The 22477-nt window shown below is 39.2% G+C and overlaps 1 protein-coding gene across 1 annotated transcript in view; it reads left to right on the top strand.

Annotated features, from left to right (window-relative positions):
- Nucleotides 1–4642: 4642 nt before the first annotated feature.
- The window catches only part of CC2D2B (coiled-coil and C2 domain containing 2B), a 96824-nt gene continuing 78989 nt past the window's right edge, over nucleotides 4643–22477 (top strand). The window contains exons 1-7 of the mRNA XM_065407632.1: nucleotides 4643–4708; nucleotides 5675–5740; nucleotides 11280–11349; nucleotides 15046–15125; nucleotides 15397–15474; nucleotides 17368–17460; nucleotides 20571–20757. Coding sequence (XP_065263704.1) covers nucleotides 4643–4708; nucleotides 5675–5740; nucleotides 11280–11349; nucleotides 15046–15125; nucleotides 15397–15474; nucleotides 17368–17460; nucleotides 20571–20757 — 640 coding nt within the window. The remainder of the gene's footprint in view (nucleotides 4709–5674; nucleotides 5741–11279; nucleotides 11350–15045; nucleotides 15126–15396; nucleotides 15475–17367; nucleotides 17461–20570; nucleotides 20758–22477) is intronic.

The raw sequence follows: 22477 nt of genomic DNA, 5'->3' as shown, positions 1-22477 counted from the left end.
CTGTGAATTCTCAAGTGTAGCCAAGGCCTTATTGTAGTAACACCCAGTTGGGAGAGGATTGAACCAACAATATAGTAGTAGTAGAAGTACCTGGAACTCTTGCTTCCTGATCATGTTGTCTGGTGAACTAAAAATACATAGATTTCTGCTTCTCCTGGTCTCAGAGCTCAGTTTTGTTGACTTTTGTACACCAAGCCAATTTCCAGATTATGGTTATATGTCTCGAATGGCATATGTGCAAGTGTTTGGTGTAGAAGAAAGAACATAAGAATGGCCATACTGGGTCAGACCAATGGTCCATCTAGCCCAGTGTCCTGTCTTCCGGCAGTGGCCAATGTTAGGTGCTTCAGAAGGAATGAACAGAACAGGCAATCATCAAGTGATCATCTCCTGTCGTCCACTCCCAACTTCTGGCAGAAAAAAACAAAACAAAAAAGTTGTGATAGGGTAAAATAAATGTCAAAACATACCATTCAGATAGTTTCCCATTCTTTGACTAGTGTAATAATTTTGCTTCTGAAAAATCTATTTTTCCATAGTATACATTTTGATTGCAAATTCTACGTAATAGAAGTTGCTGTTCTCCCCAGTGTGTCTCACTGTAGTCTAAGAGAAATTAATTAGAAATTAAAAGATTAAGTTCTAAGCTTATTTTGGTTGATTGGGTCCTTGGGAAGGAGAGAGGGTTTATTTATATAGGATAGATGCAGTTAAAACAACAAGAAAGTGGAGAAATAACAATGATAAGAAGAATGGGAAAAATAAAAAAGTTATCAAAAACTATAACAATAGACTCTGGATGGGACATGTAAGATTATTTATATTATATTAATTCAGAAGTGAACTAAATAACTTTATTTAAATGATAAAATGCATTTTTATGCTGTTGAAAGAGAGGAATTGTTCGATACTGTGTAAAATAAAAAACCATATATGGGTCTCATGTCTAAAACACTACATTACCATTACAGCCATATTAGGGGATCCAGTTATTATGCAGTTCCATTTTGTGGTATAAATAGGACTTAACAAGCCATATTCGTAGATCTTGGTTTCTTTTGATCTGTCAATGAAGATGAGAGCACAAGTACTGATATATGTATGTTTTATACTTATGTAAATAGCTATGCAAATTAGATACATCTCTCAGACTCTTGGCAAGTTGCCAAACATGACTGTTGGGAAGTGTGGAACAGGAGCGGGGGTCCTAAAGTTTTGTATCCATTTGGTTTAGCACATATTCTGGCATGTTAATTTGTTATAAATTTCAGGTTAGTAACCTGATCATTTGGAAACTCATGTCATAGAGTTTAAGACTAGAAGAGACTACTAGATCATCTAGTCTGACCTCCTGTATAGCGACCTGTATATCACAGGCCATGTAAACCAGTTGTTGCAAAATCCACACAGTGATGAAATTCTGGATATGCAGCCTTGTTGACTGATGTGGAAATGTGGCCATCTGCACAACAATCAGATTGTTATTCCATATTGTTCACTGTTGACTACAGTAACTCCTCACTTAAAGTCATCCCGGTTAACGTTGTTTCATTGTTACGTTGCTGATCAATTAGGGAACATGCTCGTTTAAAGTTGTGCAGTGCTCCCTTCTAGTCGTTTGGCAGCCACCTGCTTTGTCCACTGTTTGCAGGAAGAGCAGCCCATTGCAGCTAGCTGGTGGGGGCTTGTAACAAGGATGGACCGGCAGCCCCCTATCAGCTCTCCCTTATCAGCTCTCCGCTCCCCTAAGTTCCCTGTGCTGCAGCCGCCCATCAGGCTATCAATTGCTGGGCAGTTCAGCCGTCCCTCCCCCCACTGCCATGTGCTGCTCCTGCCCTCTGCCTTGGAGCTGCTCCCAGAGATTCCTGCTTGCTCTGCAGGGGGAAAGGGGGGGGGCTAATGTCAGGGTGTCCCCCTCCCCCCTGCTCCTGCACCTTGCTTACCCCTTCTCCATATAGAGCAGGGAGGGGACACGGCTGGAGAGAGACCGAGACGGCTTGGGGCAGCAGCTGCTGTCTCAACTTCCTGATCCACTTAAAAAGACAATGCACTTAAGAGTGGGTCAGCTCACTTAAAGGGGCAGTGTGTATCTCTCTCCCACACACAAGGTGTGTGTCTGTCTCTCTCTGCTATGCTGTCTCCCCTCCCTCATGTTCGTACTGCCTTGTGTGAGAGGCTACATTAACAACGTGTTAACCCTTGAGGGCTCAGCCGAGTGCTAGTTCATCATTTAGCAGCAAGGCATTCCCTGGGAAATATCTCTCCCTCTTCCACCCTCTAACTTCACCACCTCAACCAAGCTTCACAATCATCATAGCTGTGAACAGTATTAAATTGTTTGTTTAAAACGTATACTGTGTGTATATCTATATAATATATAGTTTTTTGTCTGGTGAAAAAAATTTCCCTGGAACCTTACCCCCCCCCCCCCCGCCATTTACATTAATTTTTATGGGGTAGTTGGATTTGCTTAACATCGTTTCGCTTAAAGTCACATTTTTCAGGAACATAACTACAACGTTAAGCGAGGAGTTACTGTATTTTAACTCAGGCTTTAGACATAGATTTTAGTTGTTAATTTATATATTATAGTAGGATATAATACAAATGTTAAATATCCAAATAGAAGTACTCTATATTATTTCAATAAAATGCTTGCTACAAAATTATGTAACCAGAATTTTATCTGAATTTATTGTGGTGTCTAGCACTAGATAAACATGAAATACAATGCACTGTGATTTTAAAGAAGAGGATAGCTAACTTTAAAATATGTAAGAATTTGGTGCATCATGTCTGTCGATGAACATTCTTTAAAAAAAAATTTAATCATTGGAAATATTATCGGTTTTTTTCTCTCTGTATTTCTGTCTCTGCATTTTTAAGAATTTAAAATGTTTTCTCTTGGTTTCATCTTATTCCTTCATGTTATATAATTAAACCGATTTTAAATAGCTGTATAAACATTGCTTTCCTGGACCCACTGCATTGAAGAGAAGTTAAATATTTTTATTTTGGGCAATGAAACTTGTAATTGTCTGATAGTTGATAGTATTAGTAGCAAACACTGATATGACAGTTTGTGTTTTTCAGTTTACTTACTATCTTGTTTGTTTAAACACTTCAGAATAAATGGACCCTGTTCAAAAAGAAGAAGAAATGTCATCAGATAAAACAACTAAGGGAAGTTGTGTTAGTTGAAAAGTAAATGTTTTATATTCCTTTCCAGACAAAATACAGATGACTGGATTCAGCATTCTTAATTCATGCTGGTATAAGCTAACTGCTGATGTTAATCATAATAATCAATAATAGAAATCTGTGTATAGAAGACCCAGAAGATCTGTGGATTTTCTGTTTTGCACAGAGTCCTATTATTTTTTTGTGGGGGAAGAGGGGAATATGTACAAGACATTGTGTTGAGAACCAGTAACAACAGGAGTGGGAAGTCATTAAATAGTAAAGCTCTGTAGTTTAGAGTTGAGATTTTTAGCTGCTAACAAAGGAAGTCTTCGATGTAAAGAACCAATAATGTCCGGAGGCTATCAAAAATAATTTAGTTAGAGGCTTGATCAGCTTAACCAATAACAAGCAATTCAGTCTGTGTTCACACAGCAGTTTTCTCCTTTCACAACCATGTTTGCGAATCTGCTCCTATGTGGTATCTAACCATGTTTATACAGAACATTCTGAGAAAATCTGGGCAATTTATTCCATAGTGTTTCATCAGGGGATATGGTGCCCACGAGATGTGCATAAAAGGAAACATCAACATCATATGATCCAATGTGTTATGGGATGCCCTTTGCAATAAGGAGTTGGGAGAAAGAAGGACTGACCAAACAAGTACAGTTAGGGGGTCATATCCATACTGTATGCACACACACAAACATGCAGTGCTGAACTGGCTGTTGGATGAGCCTCTGGTAAAGGTGAAATGCTATTATTGTTATTAATAGACTTTTAACCATGTGATGTGTGAACACAAATCATGTTTGAGCTAGCCATGCCAGTAACTGGCTACTAATCTAGTTAATTTTTTCCCCTTTTTGTCCCTTTTCTCCCATTCTGTTTGATATTTATTGCCCACTGTTTGTTGCTTCTGTCTTCTCCCCAATAGTTGCCTCTCACTTCTTGCCTCCTTGATGGTTGCCTCTCCCTGGTTATCTTACTTTCCTTACGTTGATTGCTTTTCTTCCTTGCCCTGCTTTCTCTTCCCTCTCCTAGTTGGTTCTGTTATGTGTTCCCATTGGCTTCCTCTCCTCAGCAATTTAATCCCTGCTTTCTTCCCCATATTCTGCCTCTTTCTTCTCCTTATTATCAGGATCATGCCCCATTATGTAGGTGCAGTACAAACAGAGAGAGACATAGCCCATCACAAAGAATTTACAATAGGACTTAAAACAAAATGCAACAAGTGGATGTAACAAATGGAGGTAATGGGGAATGGAGGCTAATGCCTCATACCCGATAATGTGTGGTTTCATAGGTTGGCTTTGTGCAGTACTGATGGTTTCAAGTGTCTGTCTAAAAACTGTAGGATATAAACAAAAATGATAAATGTCAGCGGTTCCTATTTGATACTTCGCTCAGTTTCCTTCTCTGCTTATTTTCATTGCTGTGCTGTCTTTGCCAGCAGTATATGGTACAAGGAGTGGTGTCAGCAGAAGACCTCTGGCTGTTACCACTTGAGTATCCGACCCTTAAGGTAACATAAGAAGGCTCTCTTTGTGGTATCCTTGTGCTGTGTATAACTATTTTAAGGCTGCAGAATGGTAGAACCCAGATTAGAGCTTGGATTCTTTACAGATTTGTAAAAGTGAGCATTAGGAAAGGTAATGCTGAGTCTGCAGAGTATATTATGGGCCTTGTCACTTCAGAGCAATACATGCAATAAAGAACTTGGCTGCAGTAATTTTTTTTTAAGTGATATGCTATCCTCTTCATTTACAGAGGATAGAGAGAAAAAATCCAAGGGGATTTCAGGAAAAAAATAATAATTAAAATTTAATCCTAAATTCTTCTACTAGATGGAACTTTAGGGACCAGGGGCATTGTACCTTTCAACTGGTCAGAGAGATTGCTGTAGAGTCATGTAAGATATTTTTATTTCCCAAGGATGATCAGTTTTTTTGCAGATCTCCTAGCACCTTGACTGTGAGGAAGAGGAGAATTTGGATTTCCTAGATGGCAGTATAAAGCACTGATACTAGGCCTGTCTTTGGACCAGACCTTGAGAGAGTCTTGAATTATGGAAATTCTAACTTTCTATTCTCCAATGTCCTTATATTGCAGATCAAGACCAGCTGAGACATAGATTAGGTACCAAGGGAAAAAATGTGAGATTGACAGACCAGGTGCAGGAGCTGCATATCAAATTCAACATCCAGATGCTGCCACATCATATTAGAGAAACCAATACTGACAGTCAAAACAAAAACCTGTCACTACTACAGAAAAGCCCCCCTACTGTCAAAGCAATGTGCCAAAGCAATTAACTGATTTTTGGGTCTTTTGAGGTATGGTCTTGTGCACAGTGACAGCTTGACAAATTGTTTGGAGCATTGGCCTTTAGTGTTCTTTTAGTACTGAGATGTATTTTACTCCAAAGACATGTAACCTATAGATGATAATAATAATGTAAGCTTTAAGATTCTGTTTTCTAATTCTCCAGAAAAAGGATGCTCAAGAAGCAATTCTAAAGAAGAACGCCCTGAGAAGAGAAAGTGCTAGAAAAAAGGTGAATTTGTTAATGCTACTTTTAATGATCTATCTCTTTATTAGAACAGATGTTAGAAAATACTTTATCTTGTAGAATCCAAGTATTTTGATGCCTTGAGCTCTGTATGTAATGGTACATATATACTTAATTGTGACCACTAGCTGTTGAATAGTAGTACAGATATTTTTCAGTAATATATTACTCTTTAGATAAGAATCAGAGGGGTAGCCGGGTTAGTCTGGATCTGTAAAAAGCAACAGAGAGTCCTGTGGCACCTTTAAGACTAACAGATGTATTGGAGCATAAGCTTTCGTGGGTGAATGCCCACTTCGAAGTGGGCATTCACCCACGAAAGCTTATGCTCCAATACATCTGTTAGTCTTAAAGGTGCCACAGGACTCTCTGTTGCTCTTTAGATAAGAGTATCTTATACTAACAATATCTTGTTTTATTTAGCCCAAATACATTCTTTAGCACTAAAATGCCCACTTTAAAATTGGCTGTGAACGTAATTTTCTCACAAGCATTTGACTTAATTTATCTACATAGCAATGTATATAACTTCCCAACAGAGCTTATGTGCACAGGTATTCCAAAGTCCAGACTTCATACTGATAGCAGAGTTGTCCTTTCAAGAGATAGTTAGGTTATGTCATATTTAAAAAGAAATCCCTGCATGTGTTAATACAACCTTAGATTGTTAAAAGTGAAAATGGTGAAAATCTAAATTTCTTTTCACCAGTTATGTTGCTTCTAGACGGGTCAGCTTAATTTTCCAGTTCTCATGGATTTGTGTGATGCTGTTGTGCCTGGTTTGCAAAGTTTGTAGGGAGAATGTTTAAATCAAAACTAAACACAAGTTGTTTGAAATTATTTAGAAATATAACTTTATAAACAAAATACTAATTTTGGCCTACATTTTTGGACAGTGCCTCTTTAACTCTGCTATCCCTTTGGCTAGGAGGAATAGATACTAAACAGTTAAATTGTTTGTGATTCTCTGTTTCATAGATTGTTAGTGTTTAAGGCCAGAAGGGATCATTAGATCTTTTAATCTGATCTCCAGTATATCTCAAACTATTAAATTTCACCCAGTTACCCCTGTACTGGGCACAATAAGTTGTTTTGCTAAAGCATATCTTCCAGAAAAGCATCCGGTCTTGGCTTGAAGACATCGAGATGGACATTTTACCTCATCCGTAGGTAGTTTGTTCCAGTGGTTGATCATCCTTGCTGTTAAAAATTTATGTCCAATTTCTCAGTTGATTTTGTCTGGCTTCAGCTTCCAGCCATTAGTTGTTGTTACGCCTTTCTCTGCTAGATTAAGGAGCCCTTTAGTACCCACTATTTTTTCACCATTATCAAGTCACTTTTGAATCTTTTGATAAGCTAAACAGATTGAGCTTTTTAAGTCCCACTGTACGGCATTCTCGCCAGACCTTGAATCATTTGTGGCTCTTTTCCTGAACCCTCTCCAATTTTTCCACATTCTTTTAAAAATGTGTCCTCCAGAACAGGAGATGGTATTCTAATAGTCTCGCCAATGTTGTATGTAGAGGTAAAGTCACCTCCCTTCTCTCTACTCTCCTGTTTAGCTCTTTTTGGCACAGCATCGCACTGGGAGCTCTTGTGTTGCTTGTCTACTTTGAGCCTAAATGCTTTAGAATCACTGCTTACCAGGATACTGTCCCCCATTCTGTAGGTATTGCCTTCATTCCTTGTTCCTAGATGCATAACTTTACATTTGGTGGTTTAAAATGAGTTTTGTTTGAATGGGCCCACATTACCAAGCAATCCAGATTGCTCTGCATGGCTACCCTGTCCTCATTATTTATCAGTCCTTTTAGATTTATCAATTTTCTGAGGCTTTTCTCCCTAATTAGCTATATTGTCTTTCAAAAGGACATGGTGATTCAGATCAACCCACATTTTTTTCTAAATATAGACTTAAGACTCTACTATAACCAATCAATTTCATTTTCCATTTTTGAATCTAGAATCTTTTCTTAGACATCAGTAGTGTCTTAAATTACGCTCTTAATTAAACTAATGTTTTCCTGAAATCTTTTGTGCTATTTGTTCTTTACAGACCCAGGTCTATAGGTGCTCCAGTTTTTAAGCAGAGGAGAGCCTCGGCTATAAATGAGAGTTTAAAAGTGTGAAATGCGCTTCGTAAGCCAGATTTTGCTCAGTTATGATGGTGTAAATCTGTAATAATTCAACTTTCTTTAGATGAGCTATTCTGGATTTACACCAGTGTAACTGAAAACAGAACCAAGTCATTTTCTGTAAAAAGAAGTACAATTTGCATCCAGTGGTCTGAAGGAAGGTAGTACAGTTTTCAGCCTGTACTTGGATTTTCCAGAAAGGAGGTGTTTCAGCTTGTGGATGGTTTTAAAGAGTTTTTTGTATATAGCTAGCTAATGGGTTGCTAGATATATTGTTAGATTAAAGCAAGTTAAAATATTAATTGTTGGGACATGCTGTTAAACCCATGAAGTTTAATAGGCAACTGGAGAACATTTGGAACAAGAACAAGTTGAAAGCAGCCTTCAGAGGAACAGCTGTGTTATCTTTTATTTATGGTACAGTGTGATACTGTCTAACATTCCTGCCTGCTTTTAACATTGGAAAAAAAGAGGTTGATATGAATATGGTATTCTTTTACAGCAGCTTATTGGTTATTAACCTTTTTCCTTTCCTGTATTTCAATGTTATTTCTATAAACTTAGAAGTTTAAATTTTGACACATGAATGTATTCATGATTTTACTAATTTATAGTATGTCTATTATTATGAAATCTGGAACCATTAAAGATTAGCACAATCATCAGTTTATAAATGCAACTTTAAAGTAGCAGCAGCAAAGATGGTGCTTTAGTATAGAACTATTTGGAAAGGCTTAACTCAAAAGATGGACTTTGCACCATTCTCTAACAGTTTAAGTGGGGCTTTGACAAACCACCAGAGGGAGCATATTCTATAGTCAGGAACTCTGCACGAAGAATTATTCTGCCTCTAGTCCTCAAGAGTGCACAGCTATGGACTGTCAACAAAACCAACCCAGTTAAAATTAACCAACTTGCTGTTGCATGGGGAGAGTCAGTCCCAAAGTAGCCAGGTGCAAAATATAATTTATAGATTAAATCCCTCACCTATAAATTACATTCGGAAGCAGATAGAAAGGTAGTTCGGGACACAGAGTACAAATGCAATGTGCTAATTAGGTCCCACTGCACTAATAATATTTGGTGCTTTGGCAGCATTTCTTACTGAGTGAAGGCACTTTACAAAGGTTAGTAAATTCTATCACCATTTTATATATAGGGAAAAAAACACTGAGAGGTTCTTTCCTCTTAACTTCTGAGAGGACACTGATTCTAACCAAGCCAGAGGACTGCTGCATTTTGCATTAGCCCACTCCAGGCCCTCCACACAAGTAGACTTACGTCATCAAACTTTAGAGGAGGGAAATGGAATAGTGTTTGTTAGAATGTTGGAAAGGTAGCTGGTACCCATCCTGTTAAGAGCTTTAAATGTTAAAATCAAAACCTTGAATTCAATGCGCATACCAATAAGCACCCAATGGAGACAGTACATTCTCTTGCATACCCCAAATGACTGCCCTCCTGCATCAGCTTTAGACAGCGTGTCAGTTATTTAGGTGAAGTTGCTCAATATAATGTTCATTGCAATGCTTAACTTCATGGTTACAATGGCATGCACTACCTGATGAACGTACAAAAGGAAGGGATGCAGGCTGGCAACATTTGTGGAGGCTCTAATAACAGCTGATTTTAAAAAAAATGATTTTAATTGTTTAAGTACTTCATAAAAATCAAAAGAAATCTACTAACGGTAAAGTACGTTTAAATATAGTTTGATAAAAACTAATTATAAAACTAATCAGATTTAGCTCCAGTATTTCTTGTGCTAAATTTTACTCTGTCAGTAGTATTATAATGGATTTTTAGCAGTGTAAGTAAGAGCAGAATTTGGCCCAATATCTTTTTAATTTACTGTATCCTTTCAGGACAGATACATTGTATTTGTGAAATTAAATATTTAATCTATTAGACCAGTGGTTTTCAACCTTTTTTCATTTGCGGACCCCTAAAAAAATTCAAATTCAAATGGCGGACCTTTTTGGAAATCTTAGACATACTCTGCAGACCGCCAGGGATCCGCAGATCACAGGTTGAAAACCACTGTTCTATGCTAACAGCAACCTTTTGCAGACCCCTTAGATATATTCTGCTGACCCCCAGGGGTCCATGGGCCACAGGTTGAAAACCACTGTGTGGCATACTCCCGGAGCACAACCTGGAACTGTGGGACTTCTGAGTCCCCTTAAACTCTCCTCCCTGAGCTGTCTCTCACAATGCTATCCTAGTGACAAGCAGCCAACCCGTCCAGGTGCTGTGATCACTCCATCAACATGTGGAGTTACTGAGTTGCATGAATGCTTTCTAAGGCACTCATGAATTATACACAGGGAAACTCCAGCCAATCACCATAGCCCTCCGCCTTGCATCCCAGAAATATACCGTCTTACACTGTCCAAGACTACTTGAACAGTGCAAGCTCATTAATTAGTTTACCACTTTGTCAAAGGAAAGTGAATATGCACCAGCCTTTGTAATCTGAGCAGATTCCCCAAGCACTTTAGACAAACTCACTGGTAAGGACAAAACATTAAAATAAGTTTAGTAACTACAGAAAGATAGATTTTAAGTGATTATAAGTGTTAGGCACAGAGTACATAGTTGGTTGTATAAGAAATAAAAATAGAATCGCGGCCTAAATTCTAACTTTAACAGACTAACACTGGATGTTCCATGCATTTTACAGTTCTTAATACACAGGCTGACGTCCCTTCTCATCCTGGGGCAAGTCTCCACAGTTCGTTTTCTTCTAAACGATCTTCTAGGTGTTGAGATTGGGGAGGAGAAAGGCCCAGTGATGATGTCATCAACCCTCATTTATAGTTTCTTTCCACATCCTAGAAAGATCTTTGCTGTGAGGTGGGGGTCAGGTAGCCCCCATTGTATACGTGCCCTCTCTGAGGAGTCTCTGGGAGAGTGGATGCTTGATGAAACATCAACACCTGTCTGGCCAATCTAGATGTAAATCTGTCTTGTCAGTGTTAGTTACTCCTTTGTGGCCACTGAAAGGCTAGCTGTGGGCATTTCCCTTTTACCATATATTACAGCAACAAATACATAGCATTACTTCATAACTTCACATACAATGATAGTACATACAATACAACAGGATATTAATGTTCAAAAAATCAAGACTTCTTAAATGATACCTCCACAAGCCATGCATTGTACAAAACATATAATCATATCACAGCAGCGAATATGGGGGTTCCAGAGTGCTAGTTTGAGGTACAGTGTCATACACTGTATTAGACACTTACCGATAGCAAGTACTATAAAATATTACACAATCAATGCAATATGCAATTTTAGAAAATATTAACTGTGGGATCTGCAGTTTAATTTTAAAACTTTTACTTTAAATCTTTCCTCTGGTAATTTGTTTTTCATAGTTGACTGAAGACAGCGAACATGTTATTAGGAATCAAACAGAAGAATTTGTAGATCAGAATTTCCAGGAAGGTAGCTCAATAAAAATACTTGTCTTTGCTCTTGATTGATATTGTTTGACGAAGATGCACTTATTGCCTGAGCTGGAACTATAGTATACGTTTATTGGTCCAGATTGATACCCACACTCACATTGAATAATACCATATTCAATGGGACTTCTCATGGTGTAAGGCAGCAGTTCTCAAACTGTGGGTTGGGACCCCAAAGTGGTTTGTGACCTAAGTTCCCTCTAAGGTGCTTGGCCACATGGCCGCGCAGCAGTCTATTAAGCGCTGAGCAGGCACTCAGGGCTGCAGCACAGAGAGATGCCTCTTCCCCAGCCCTGGACCTGCCGCGGCCAGGGGAGAGGCACCAGCCCAGCCCCGGACCTGCCGTGGCTGGGGGAGAGGCACCTATTCCACGGCCCCAACCCCGGAACTGCCGCGGTGGGGAGAGGCGCCTCTCCCCCCCAACCCAGGTGCTGCTGAGGGGAGAAAGAGCTGGTGGGGAGTTCTCGCTCCCTGCTGTAGCCCTGCTGCACCCCAAATCCCTCATTCCCGCCCCCTCCCAGAGCCCGCACCCCAGCCAGAGCCCTCACCCCGCTGCATCCAAACTCTCTGGCCCAGCCCTAAGCCCTTCATCCCTAGCCCCATCCCAGAGCCCGCACCCCAGCCAGAGCCCTCACCCCCCTGCACCCCAACCCTCTGGCCCAGCTCTGAACCCCTCATCCCCAGCCCCTCCACAGAGCCTGCATCCCCAGCCGGAGCCCTCACTCTCCCACACTCTGAACCTCTCAGCCCCACCCCCGCCACATGAATTTCAAGGGACACGATCATAGGACCTAACCACATCAGCCACACCATCAGAGGCTCGTTCACTTGCACATCTACCAATGTGATATATGCCATCATGTGCCAGCAATGCCCCTCTGCCATGTACATTGGCCAAACTGGACAGTCTCTACGCAAAAGAATAAATGGACACAAATCTGACATCAAGAATTATAACATTCAAAAAACCAGTAGGAGAACACTTCAATCTCCCTGGTTACTCAATAGCAGACTTAAAAGTGGCAGTTCTTCAACAAAAAACCTTCAAAAACAGACTCCAACGAGAAACTGCAGAACTGGAATTAATTTGCAAACTGGACACCAAACTGGACATCAAATTAGGCTTGAATAGAGACTGGGAGTAGATGAGTTAGTCTCTAAGGTGCCACAAGTACTCCTTGTTTTTTACAAAAACGAATTTCCCCTTGCTAAATACTCATACCTTGTCAACTGTTTCAAATGGGCCACCTTGTTTACATTGGCCTCATTAACACTACAAAAGTGATTTGCGCTCCTTCTTGTCAACTGTTGAGAATTGCCTACTTCCAACTTAAATTGAATCGGCTCATTAGCACTGACCCCCACTTGGTAAGGCAACTCCCATCTTTTCATATGCTGTGTATTTATACCTCCCTACTGTATTTTTCACTCCATGCATCTGATGAAGTGGGTTTTAGCCCACAAAAGCTTATGCCCAAATAAATTTGTTAGTCTCTAAAGTGCCACAAGGACTCCTCGTTGAATTTTGTTATGTATCACCTCCAATTCATTCCGTACATCCGTGGGAAAAATTAGAGTGTACATTGGTCATGACCCAATTTTAATGGGGTTGCCAGGGCCAGCAGTAGTCTTGCTGGGACCCAGAGTTGAAGCTGAAGCTCCACTTTCACCTGGGGCAGTGGGGCTAAGGCTCCGGGCCCCTCGCCTCCCACCCGGAGCAGCGGGGCTTGGGCTCCACCTCCATGTAGTAATTTTGTTGTTAGAAGGGTGTTGCAGTGCAATGAAATTTGAGAACCCCTGGAAGGTATTATTCACCATGAGTAAGGGTATAACAATTGGGCCCTTTGTGATTACATACTTTTCTATATTTTCAGGGTTGTCAAACTAACAATTAATGAAGGTGATTGCAAAATGTTGAGTTTGATGTTTGATCACTTGATGATTACCTGTTCTGTTCATTCCCTCTGGGGCACCTGGCATTGGCCACTGTTGGAAGACAGGATACTGGGCTAGAAGGACCTTTGGTCTGACCCAGTATGGCCATTCTTATGAGTGAGATTTTTAACAAAATGTGAAATACATTGCAAATATTTTCATAATAAGAGATACAGCCTCCCCTCCACAACTGACTTAAATTTAATTCAAAATTAAGGTGGGGCTACATTTTTAAAATTAGCATAGCATTCAAATAGTGAATGCTACAAAATGGTTTCAATTATTTACTTTTATTACATATTTATTTTGATTAATAAAATAAATCTGAGAGTCTGTCTCAGACTCTAGGCCAAATTATTAAAACAATTATATTTTATTAGAAATTAACCCTTTTGTGTTCACATACAACTTTTAAAAAAAAATCACATTTAAGATGAAACTTTTCTTTCCAAAGTTGAATTTATTTAGAAAGTTTGATCCCAGTTTCTCTAATTGTTTGATGTGGCAAGGATAAAAATACGCTTGTCCCATAACAATATTAACCACATTTTGTTTGACAAGTCGGTGTCAAAAAAGCTGAATTTCAAAACTTAAAACTATGTAAATAATTGTCACCTCTCGGAGGAGTAGGGCCTTTGTTAGGTTTGAAAAAGGTTAGTTTTGCTATATCGAAGTATTGCCTATTTGAAAATGGTATGCTATGCATATATGGCTCCAGATTTTAAATCTAGAGGTATGCGCTATGGTCCAGATTCTGAAGTTGGTTAGTCCACTGTAAAGCATGAGTTAACCATGAAAACAGGTGGAGTTACTTCTGATTTACAGTAATCTTAGATCAGGACTTGGCCACTTCTGAGAGAATACTTCACATTAGGGAAGTATTCACTTTAATAAAGGTAGGATGTTTTCCTCCTCCGTTTGCCCCTTAATCTGTTACCTTCCACCAACTACCCAGCACTTCAGTTGTCATCTTCTCCCCTAGATCATGTTTCTATGAATGTGATGATTGGAATTGTGATAATAAAGAATTATATACTGAAGTCCTGCTGAGCAGGCTGGTTTTCATGGAGCCCAGAGAGAGAAAGAGTGGCCTTGTTCACAGCAGTCAGTGCAAATCCATGCACTGAGCATGGGAGGCAGCTAAGCCAGGAAGCAGCTGCTGAGTTTAAATTATTTGATCCTTCTTATTTGAATGCGTGGGGGAAAGATAAGGGAGGTTTGGATGAATGTTTGTTTGTATATTCAGTATAAAATGGTAAATTAACAGACATCAAATTTTCAAATTGGGCTCAAGGGGCCACATATTTTGCTTTTGTTCCTGTAGTTATGCCTCGAATCAGCATGAGTATGCATTAATATGGTAGCTAGTAGTCAGGGTTCTCCTTTCTGAAATTTTTTGTATGTAACTTTAGAAGCCAGTTTGAAAATTGGATCCTGGACATCTGTGTTTTTCAGACACCCAGGATTTAAAAAAATAAATAAATAAATATTCCTACAAATTGTACATGTTACAAGATTCTAGTTGTATCTTGGTGATTCTGTTTACATCTATAAAACTACCTGATGAACACTATTTTAGTTTGTATTTCTATCTAATACTTTTCATAAGAAGACCATTCTATTCACTATAAATAATTAATAGTAAAAGGGCTATGCACTGCAGAATATACTTAAAAAAAATAGCATTTAGTATCACAAGAAGGTGTGTTAAAAATGTTGTGCTATGCTGGCTTTACACTAGATGTGGCTGATGTAGAAAAACGAAGGAGTGTAACTGAAGCATTACGAGGTAGAGTAAGAGAGAAACTGAAAACATACAAGGTAACTTATTTTTCTTGTACTTGTAATTTATTGTTCAAGTGAAACATGCAACAAGCTACCTTTTTTGTGTGTGTGAAAGGCTGAAAGTTCAGTCAATTTAGAAAACTTTTCTGCTGTGCCACACTGTTTGGAACACCTCCAAAAGTCAAGTATAAGATCTGTAAAAGTTGTAAGTGAATTAAGTTTTTGACTTTCTGCATGCTTTTCAGAACAATGGTTGTGTCGGTTGTTTCTGTAGAAAATAAGTATAATACTATACCTCTTGTTTTAGGTTGTACAAGAAAAGTCCACAGACAAAAACCTCTCTGATACTAAAATATATCAGAAAAACCTTGAAGTGAGGGCTGAGGTAATAAATTTTACAAATATTGCAAATAGTAAACAAAATAAGTAAGCTATATACATTATATTCAGTTCAGTGCAAAAAATGCATGAGTTAAATTTCCAATAGTATCTTTAACTATGTTGCATGACATGCATCTACTCACATTTTGTTACTAATTTGTTGGTTAATATATTGCTGTTTGTTATGGAATGTATATATAAATATTCCAGATATCCATTGCAGCCAAATTAACCTTACTGTTGAAATGTTAACTGTTGAATTTTTGAATTTTTATGAGCTTAACTGTATAACCTGAATGCTGCATTTGCATTTTCTGACTTTTTTGTGATTCATAAGGTTTGATCCTGCACAAGAGAGGTGCAGAATGTTGTGCATAATGGCCAGACTTGGCAGAATTTTATTTTATTTTATTTTTTATAAATTTGATAGATAATAGCGTTTATTTTTAAGCATTTGCCCCATTTTTATTGACTTAAATTTTCACAATTGCAGGAAATTATGGGGGTCAGACAACAGGGGGTGAGCAATAATTATTTAATTACAGTAGGTGTTGACATTCAAAAAGTCAAAGCTTTATAACTGTTAAAACACAAATTTTCAATATCATATGTCAAAACTTACAAAGTAAATACCCTTAAATCAAACTCGTAAGTTCTCAAGCAGCATTTTTCTTACTTTGTCTATCTGTAAATTTTGATTATTATTGATGGAATTATTTTTGGTAAGTTTGTTTGTGTATAATGGTATCAATGTCTCTAAACATTCCTGATCGCCATCACCTTGGCAAGAAGGATAGGGGAGATAGCGGCTCTGGCGAATCCCTCCTTCACAGTGTTCTTCCCTCACAAAGTCACGCTTAGACCACATCCGAAGTTCACTCCCAAGGTGACCTCTGCATTTCACGTGAACCAACTGATTCACCTTCCAACCTTTTATCCCAAGCCTCATCAGGAGGATAGGGAAACCATGCTCCATATGCTCGATGTTAGGAGAGCCTTAGCCTATTTGGCAGGAGAAGAGTTTTTAGAAAATCTCCAAGACTCTTCCTCTCCATTGCGGATAGGTTGAAAGGCCCAGCGATTTCAGCTCAAAGACTCTCCAAATGGGTCTTGAACTATATCAAACTCTGTTACCAGATTCACAATTTAGCACCCCCATCCACAGTATACTCTATGAGATCAGTCTCTTGTCTGTTGCCTTTGCCCAGGGTATCCCTATATCAGAAATCTGCAAAGCAGCTACCTGAGCATCTGCACACACTTATGCCATATTGGGGGACTCTCCTGCAGATGCCTGAGTCGGCACCACAGTTCTATCATCCATGACAGACTCGACTCTGAAGCCCCATCCTTCAGTGGGAGGTCCTGCTTGGGACTCACCCACAGTGGAGCACCCATAGGGACACTACTTGAAGAAGAAGAAGTTACCTTGTACAGTAACAATGGTTCTTTGAGATGTGTGTCCCTATGTGTGCTCCACGACCCACCCACCTCCCCTCTGCCTCAGAGTTCTTGGCAATAACTCTTCAGTAGAGAAGGAACTGAGGAGGATTTGCCTTTGGCAGAGCCTGAGGTAGAGGGCAGCGCATGCATGGGCTGAACGGACACTGCTACAAAAGTTCTCCAATCAGCAGTGCAGCAACGCAGATATACCTAGAATGAAGCACCCATAGGGGGACACATCTCAAAGAACCATCATTACTGCACAAGGTAAGTAACTTCTTCTTGTGGCGATCTCTGATAAGTTACTGAAAATCAAAACAATTTTAGACTCCTAAATCTGAAAAAGATTTTTTTTCTGGTTACATACAAGATTTTTACATAGCTACATAATAATAATGATTGCTGAAGATTAGTGTTTTTGCTTGGGGTTTGTTTGTTTGTTTTTCATCCTTAGACAGAAATCTTATCAGATGACGGCTTTACATTTTTTATTATGACTGGTGAAGAAGGCTCAGAATTAAAAGATTTGGACAAAAATACATACCAGGTATAGTATTTTTTTCTTCATGAAAGTCATCTAAATTCCTTTAAAAAATCTCATATTTATCTAATTGTCCTTGTGTATTCTTAATTTAACTAATGCCACTCTCCTTCAAGCATCTATCAACTATTGTAAAGCACCCATCACTGTAGTATCTAGGCACATTTTCTCTTTCCCCAGGTAATTCTGTGCCTCCTTTCATGTCTCCCCAAAAAACTTCCTCTCCTATGAATCCCGCCTCAAAACTTGTTTCAGTTAGCTGGCTTTCAATCATTGATCGCTGTTAAAGTGCTTCTATTGCCAGTCTTGCTCCTGAGCACAAAAGAGTTATTTATATAAAAGAAAAAAAAAGGTTAACTTTATAACTCAAATATTTGCTACCCATAATTTATGCCTATAAAATAAAACACAATCAAAATGCCCTTCCGAGAAGTGTGTCCTCTCTTGTTTTGTTTCATTAATTCTCCTAAAACATTGTTGATCATGTCTTGACTCTTCAACACTTGGTTATAAGCTTATCGAGATAGGGACCTTGTCTTACTTTTTGTATAAATTATAATGCACATCACTGGTATTATTAAATAATATGCAACATTTGGATTGTATAAAGGATAAACAACTATGCATCATAGGATTATAAAAACATTGGAGATTTAAAGTGACATCATAGTAAACTATTGGTAAGGCAGAACAAAATAATAGTAAGATAAATCCATCAGTAGTCTATCTTTTTCTACAACTAGAGCTCAATATCTTTTGTGTGTGTAGTGTGTAGAGTTTAAAATAAACTAAGGCCCCAATACTGCAAATACTTTTTATGTTGCCACAGCCCTGGTGAAGCTTCCCCATGTTAGACATTCACCAGACTGCTGCATTTGAATCTCCAAATGCTAGACCAGGGTGGGCAAACTATGGCCCACGGGCCGAATCCAGCCCCTCAGGGCTTTGGATCCGGCCTGTGGGATTGCCCCTCGTGGCTCCGCGGGCCCCACGCCGCTCTGCAGAAGCGGCTGGTACCACTTCCCTGCGGCCCCCAGGCGGGGGAGCAGAGGACTTCGTGTGTTGCCCTTCCCTCCAGGCACCGCCTCCCACAGTTCCCATTTGCTGGGAACCGCTGGAGGTTCTGGAGGCGCGGCAAGGGCAGCGCATGCGGAGCCCTCCGCCCCTCCCTTCCCCAGGGGCCGCAGTGCTTCCTGGAGCGGCGTGGAGCCGGGGACAGGGCAGGCATGCATGGAGCCTGCCTTGGCCCTGGTGCACGCTGCTGCCACCCCGGAGCCGCTTTAGGTAAGCGGTGCCGTGCCGGAGCCCTAACCCCTCCTGCACCCCGCCCCCCAACTCCCTGCCCTAAGCCCCCTGCCTGCACCTCGCACCCCTCCTGCACCCCAACCCCCTGCCCCGGCTCTGCATACAATTTCCCCACCCAGATGTGGCCCTCGGCCCAAAAAGTTTGCCCACCCCTGTGCTAGACCCATGTGCTTTAAGCTTCCCTGGGTTTGAGTAGACTCCAGCACTGTATCTTTCTTTAGCCTCTTTGGCACACTTATGGGAAGAGACTTTGTTACACCTTCATGGAAGTGGGACCTCATGGTTCAGCTGCTGTAAGCCTCAAGGACCAGTGCTGACTCCTCCAAGACACCAGTTGCTTAAGCAGAGCTCCAACCTTGTGGGTACTTTGTGGGTACATTTACCTCTCCATGGCTATGTGATAGTTGAAGCACATAACCACCAGGCTTTGCAAAGGTTTCTAACAAAATTACTCTTTACTTTAGATAGCACAAGAAATGGAGGGATCTGGATAGAATAATAAAAATCCTGTACACATTTCTCTGCTTCAGTTTCCTCACCACATTTGAGCATTCTTTGGGGTCAGGTCAGAGTTTTTTAAGGAGTCTAGGATCCATCCATCCTTCCTCTCCTCCTTCCCTCTTGCACATGGCTTCTCTTTCAGAACATGGAGTCCCTCTCATTCCCGCAGCCTACTTCTGGTCTTTTTTCCCTCTTTCTCCAAAATGGCTGGTGAGAGACCCTTTCTTTTATAACCTCCTTTGTAGCACGCTGATCAGTCTCATCAGGTATTCAGTCTCCCACCAGTGATCCATTGCTTAGTTATCTCCCTCTACCCTCATACCAAATTCAAACTTGAAAAACTGGTTTGTCCAGGGTGGTAGCCAGCTCCTTGTCCAAGGGGTATACATGTATATAAAGGACCATAAAAGTGTAACGACCCTCCATTGTTGGCCCTATGTCACTACTTCTTGGAATTTCAGTCTAGCAAAGACAGCAGAGAAAGCAGATGAGCGCCACCTCCTCCAAAAAAGTGCAGTTTGCAGTCTGACATACATACATATAGAAAGTTACCAATTTCAAACAGAATTCATAAGCTGTACATAGATTCCCCAAACTGTCACTCGTGGTTAAATTAGAAACGAGAATAGCCCCATTGAACTTAGATTCCTTAGACTGTGAGCTTCTTAGAACACAGAATGTGTTTCATGAATGTTTGGAAAGACCTAATGCACAGTAGGTGCTACTGTAGTTAAATAATAAATGTTGTTTGTTTTTCAGAATAAAATGGTCATACATTAGTTTAAATCTGTTTCCTTTCTGAAATATAAAAAATGTCACACAAAATAGTAAAATATATAAACTTTCAAGTATTACAGGTCTATATGTTATTCTGGTTTCTCTAGGATATGAAGGAGGCTCATTTTCTCCTAATCAGAGAGCCAGCTTTTTTTTTTTTTTTAACTTTCTGTGCAAAATGTTTTGCTCTCTTGGAGATAAGAAAAAAAAAAAAAGAATTCTGGATGATGGGTTACTCTGAGTTATGTCACTCAAAGTTCAGGGATTTTCTGTCTCTTCTATCATGGAAGGTACAACTAGGTTTGAAGGCTATTTCATTGTTCAGCACTTAGATACTATAGTGATACGCATTATAGAAATAATATAGATAGGCAAGGGAAACAAAACAGAAAATTTGCTTTTCCTGAGGATTACTGTGTCCATTTAGATTAATTTATCGAGCAATCCTTTTATGCTAATGTGGATATTTATCATATATATCACATCATTCTGTTAATTTGTGTGTATATGGAATTGATTTTCTTGATGAACAGCAGAAATTAATACATGACAGTCATCGAGATCTTGATGTCTTGAATGATGAAAGTAGTCCTCTGCTTGACAGTGTGGAAGAAGTTTTATTGCCAGATGTGCTTGAAGTGAAAGCTGCTGAATATGAATGCAATGAACTGCAGATTAACAAGCAATGGGAACATCTTTTTGTGCCAAGCAGTTCTCCAGGTATTGTGCCTTTCATATAAAATTAGGAAAATTATTAAGTGTATGATGAATGGCATTAGTGTTGTTAGCATTATGGCATGTGCAGTTCTCAGGGTGAATTAAGTGAAGATAAAGAATAAAGTAAACTTTCAGAGCCAATATTGAATCCAGTCTGCAGATATAAATGCAGATAGATCTGTATCTGTGCTCTAGTCTAGTAGCTCTGGCATTTGAACTAAGCTCAATTTTACAAAAAGCAAAAATTACATGACAAAAATGTGTAATTATTTCATAAATTGTGCAAATAAAGGAGGGTATGTGATTCAGATCCTTAATTGCAACCATCTACCATCTTATCTCTCAGCTCATATCATCTAATCATCTTAACCATCTGCCACTAGCCACATACCTTTGTATCTACATTAACCCATACCAACTTATCTATTGCCTTAACTTAACTGCAGCTTCAGTACATATCTCATGGCTGGACAGAAATTGCCACCATAGCAGTTGACAAAATGGACTAGAAGAAGATGGGGAGAATTTTAGGAAATTGTAGTGATCAGCTAAACCGTTAAATCAGTGTTCTTGCCAGAAAAAAAAGTAATTATTATTTATACGGTACCAAATGTGTAGTATTTTAGGTATTTTAAAGACAAATAAGAGTTAAAAAAACAGTCCCCAAAATGTTACAAATTATACAATACTAATCTAAATTCCTAAATTTACTAATCTAAACTATATATATTTAATAATGAGAATTTTTTTTAACTTTGAGGGATTTTTTTTAGGGCCGTCAAGCCATTAAAAAAAATGAATCGCAGTTAAAAGAAATGTAGGGGGGAAATCTTAATTTGATTTTTAAAAAAATATATTTTTATTGGAAGTATAGAGTACAATAAAATTAAGGAGCCTAACCTTGCTCCCTATGAAGTCAATAACAAAGCTTCCATTAACTCCAGAGGGAGACGGCGTACTGATATGTCCAAGATTGTATAGAATCTAAGAATAATACACAGAGCCAGATGATGATAAAGATTTTAGAGTGGTAGCTGTGTTAGTCTGTATCAGCAAAAAGAATGAGGAGTACTTGTGGCACCTTAGAGACTAACGAATTTATCTGAGCATAAGCTTTCGTGGGCTAAAACCCACTTCATCGGATGCATGCCCACGAAAGCTTATGCTCAAATAAATTCATTAGTCTCTAAGGTGCCACAAGTACTCCTCGTTCTTTTTGATGATAAAGGTTTCTTTTAATAAATCATCTGATCTCAATGAGGGCCTAGATAACCAATTAATCTTTACTTGTTAGAGGAGGAGAGTAGTCGTGGACATAGTGAGGAACTGTGAGGTGTATGCTCTGTCAAGAATAGGGTTATGGTTATCTTGCAGCTGATTTAACGAGGGAACTACAGTACAGAGGAAATAAGGGAATTTTAATGTAAGTCAATGAAAGCTCTAAGTGTTCCCACCTGGAACAGTTGTAACAGGTTTCTAGTTGTTCTGATTCCAGTTTCCAGTTTTGAGAGCCATTGGTTGCTACATTCTTGTATTTTTATGTTGTTCCACTTAGAAGACTGGGAGGTGATGTCAGGAGATAATTGGAATAAATTAGGTGTTCAAAACCAGATCCTCATATTTTAGCTCAGATTTAGGTTGGAGGGATACCCTGATTCTGGAAAGATCATCCTGTATATGGGCCATCTCCTCCTCCAAAAGCATCCAAGCATCTACTCCTAAT

The sequence above is a fragment of the Emys orbicularis genome, chromosome 7 (assembly GCF_028017835.1).
Source record: "Emys orbicularis isolate rEmyOrb1 chromosome 7, rEmyOrb1.hap1, whole genome shotgun sequence".
Classification (NCBI taxonomy): Eukaryota; Metazoa; Chordata; order Testudines; family Emydidae; genus Emys; species Emys orbicularis.
This window is presented reverse-complemented; position numbering and strand designations above follow the sequence as displayed.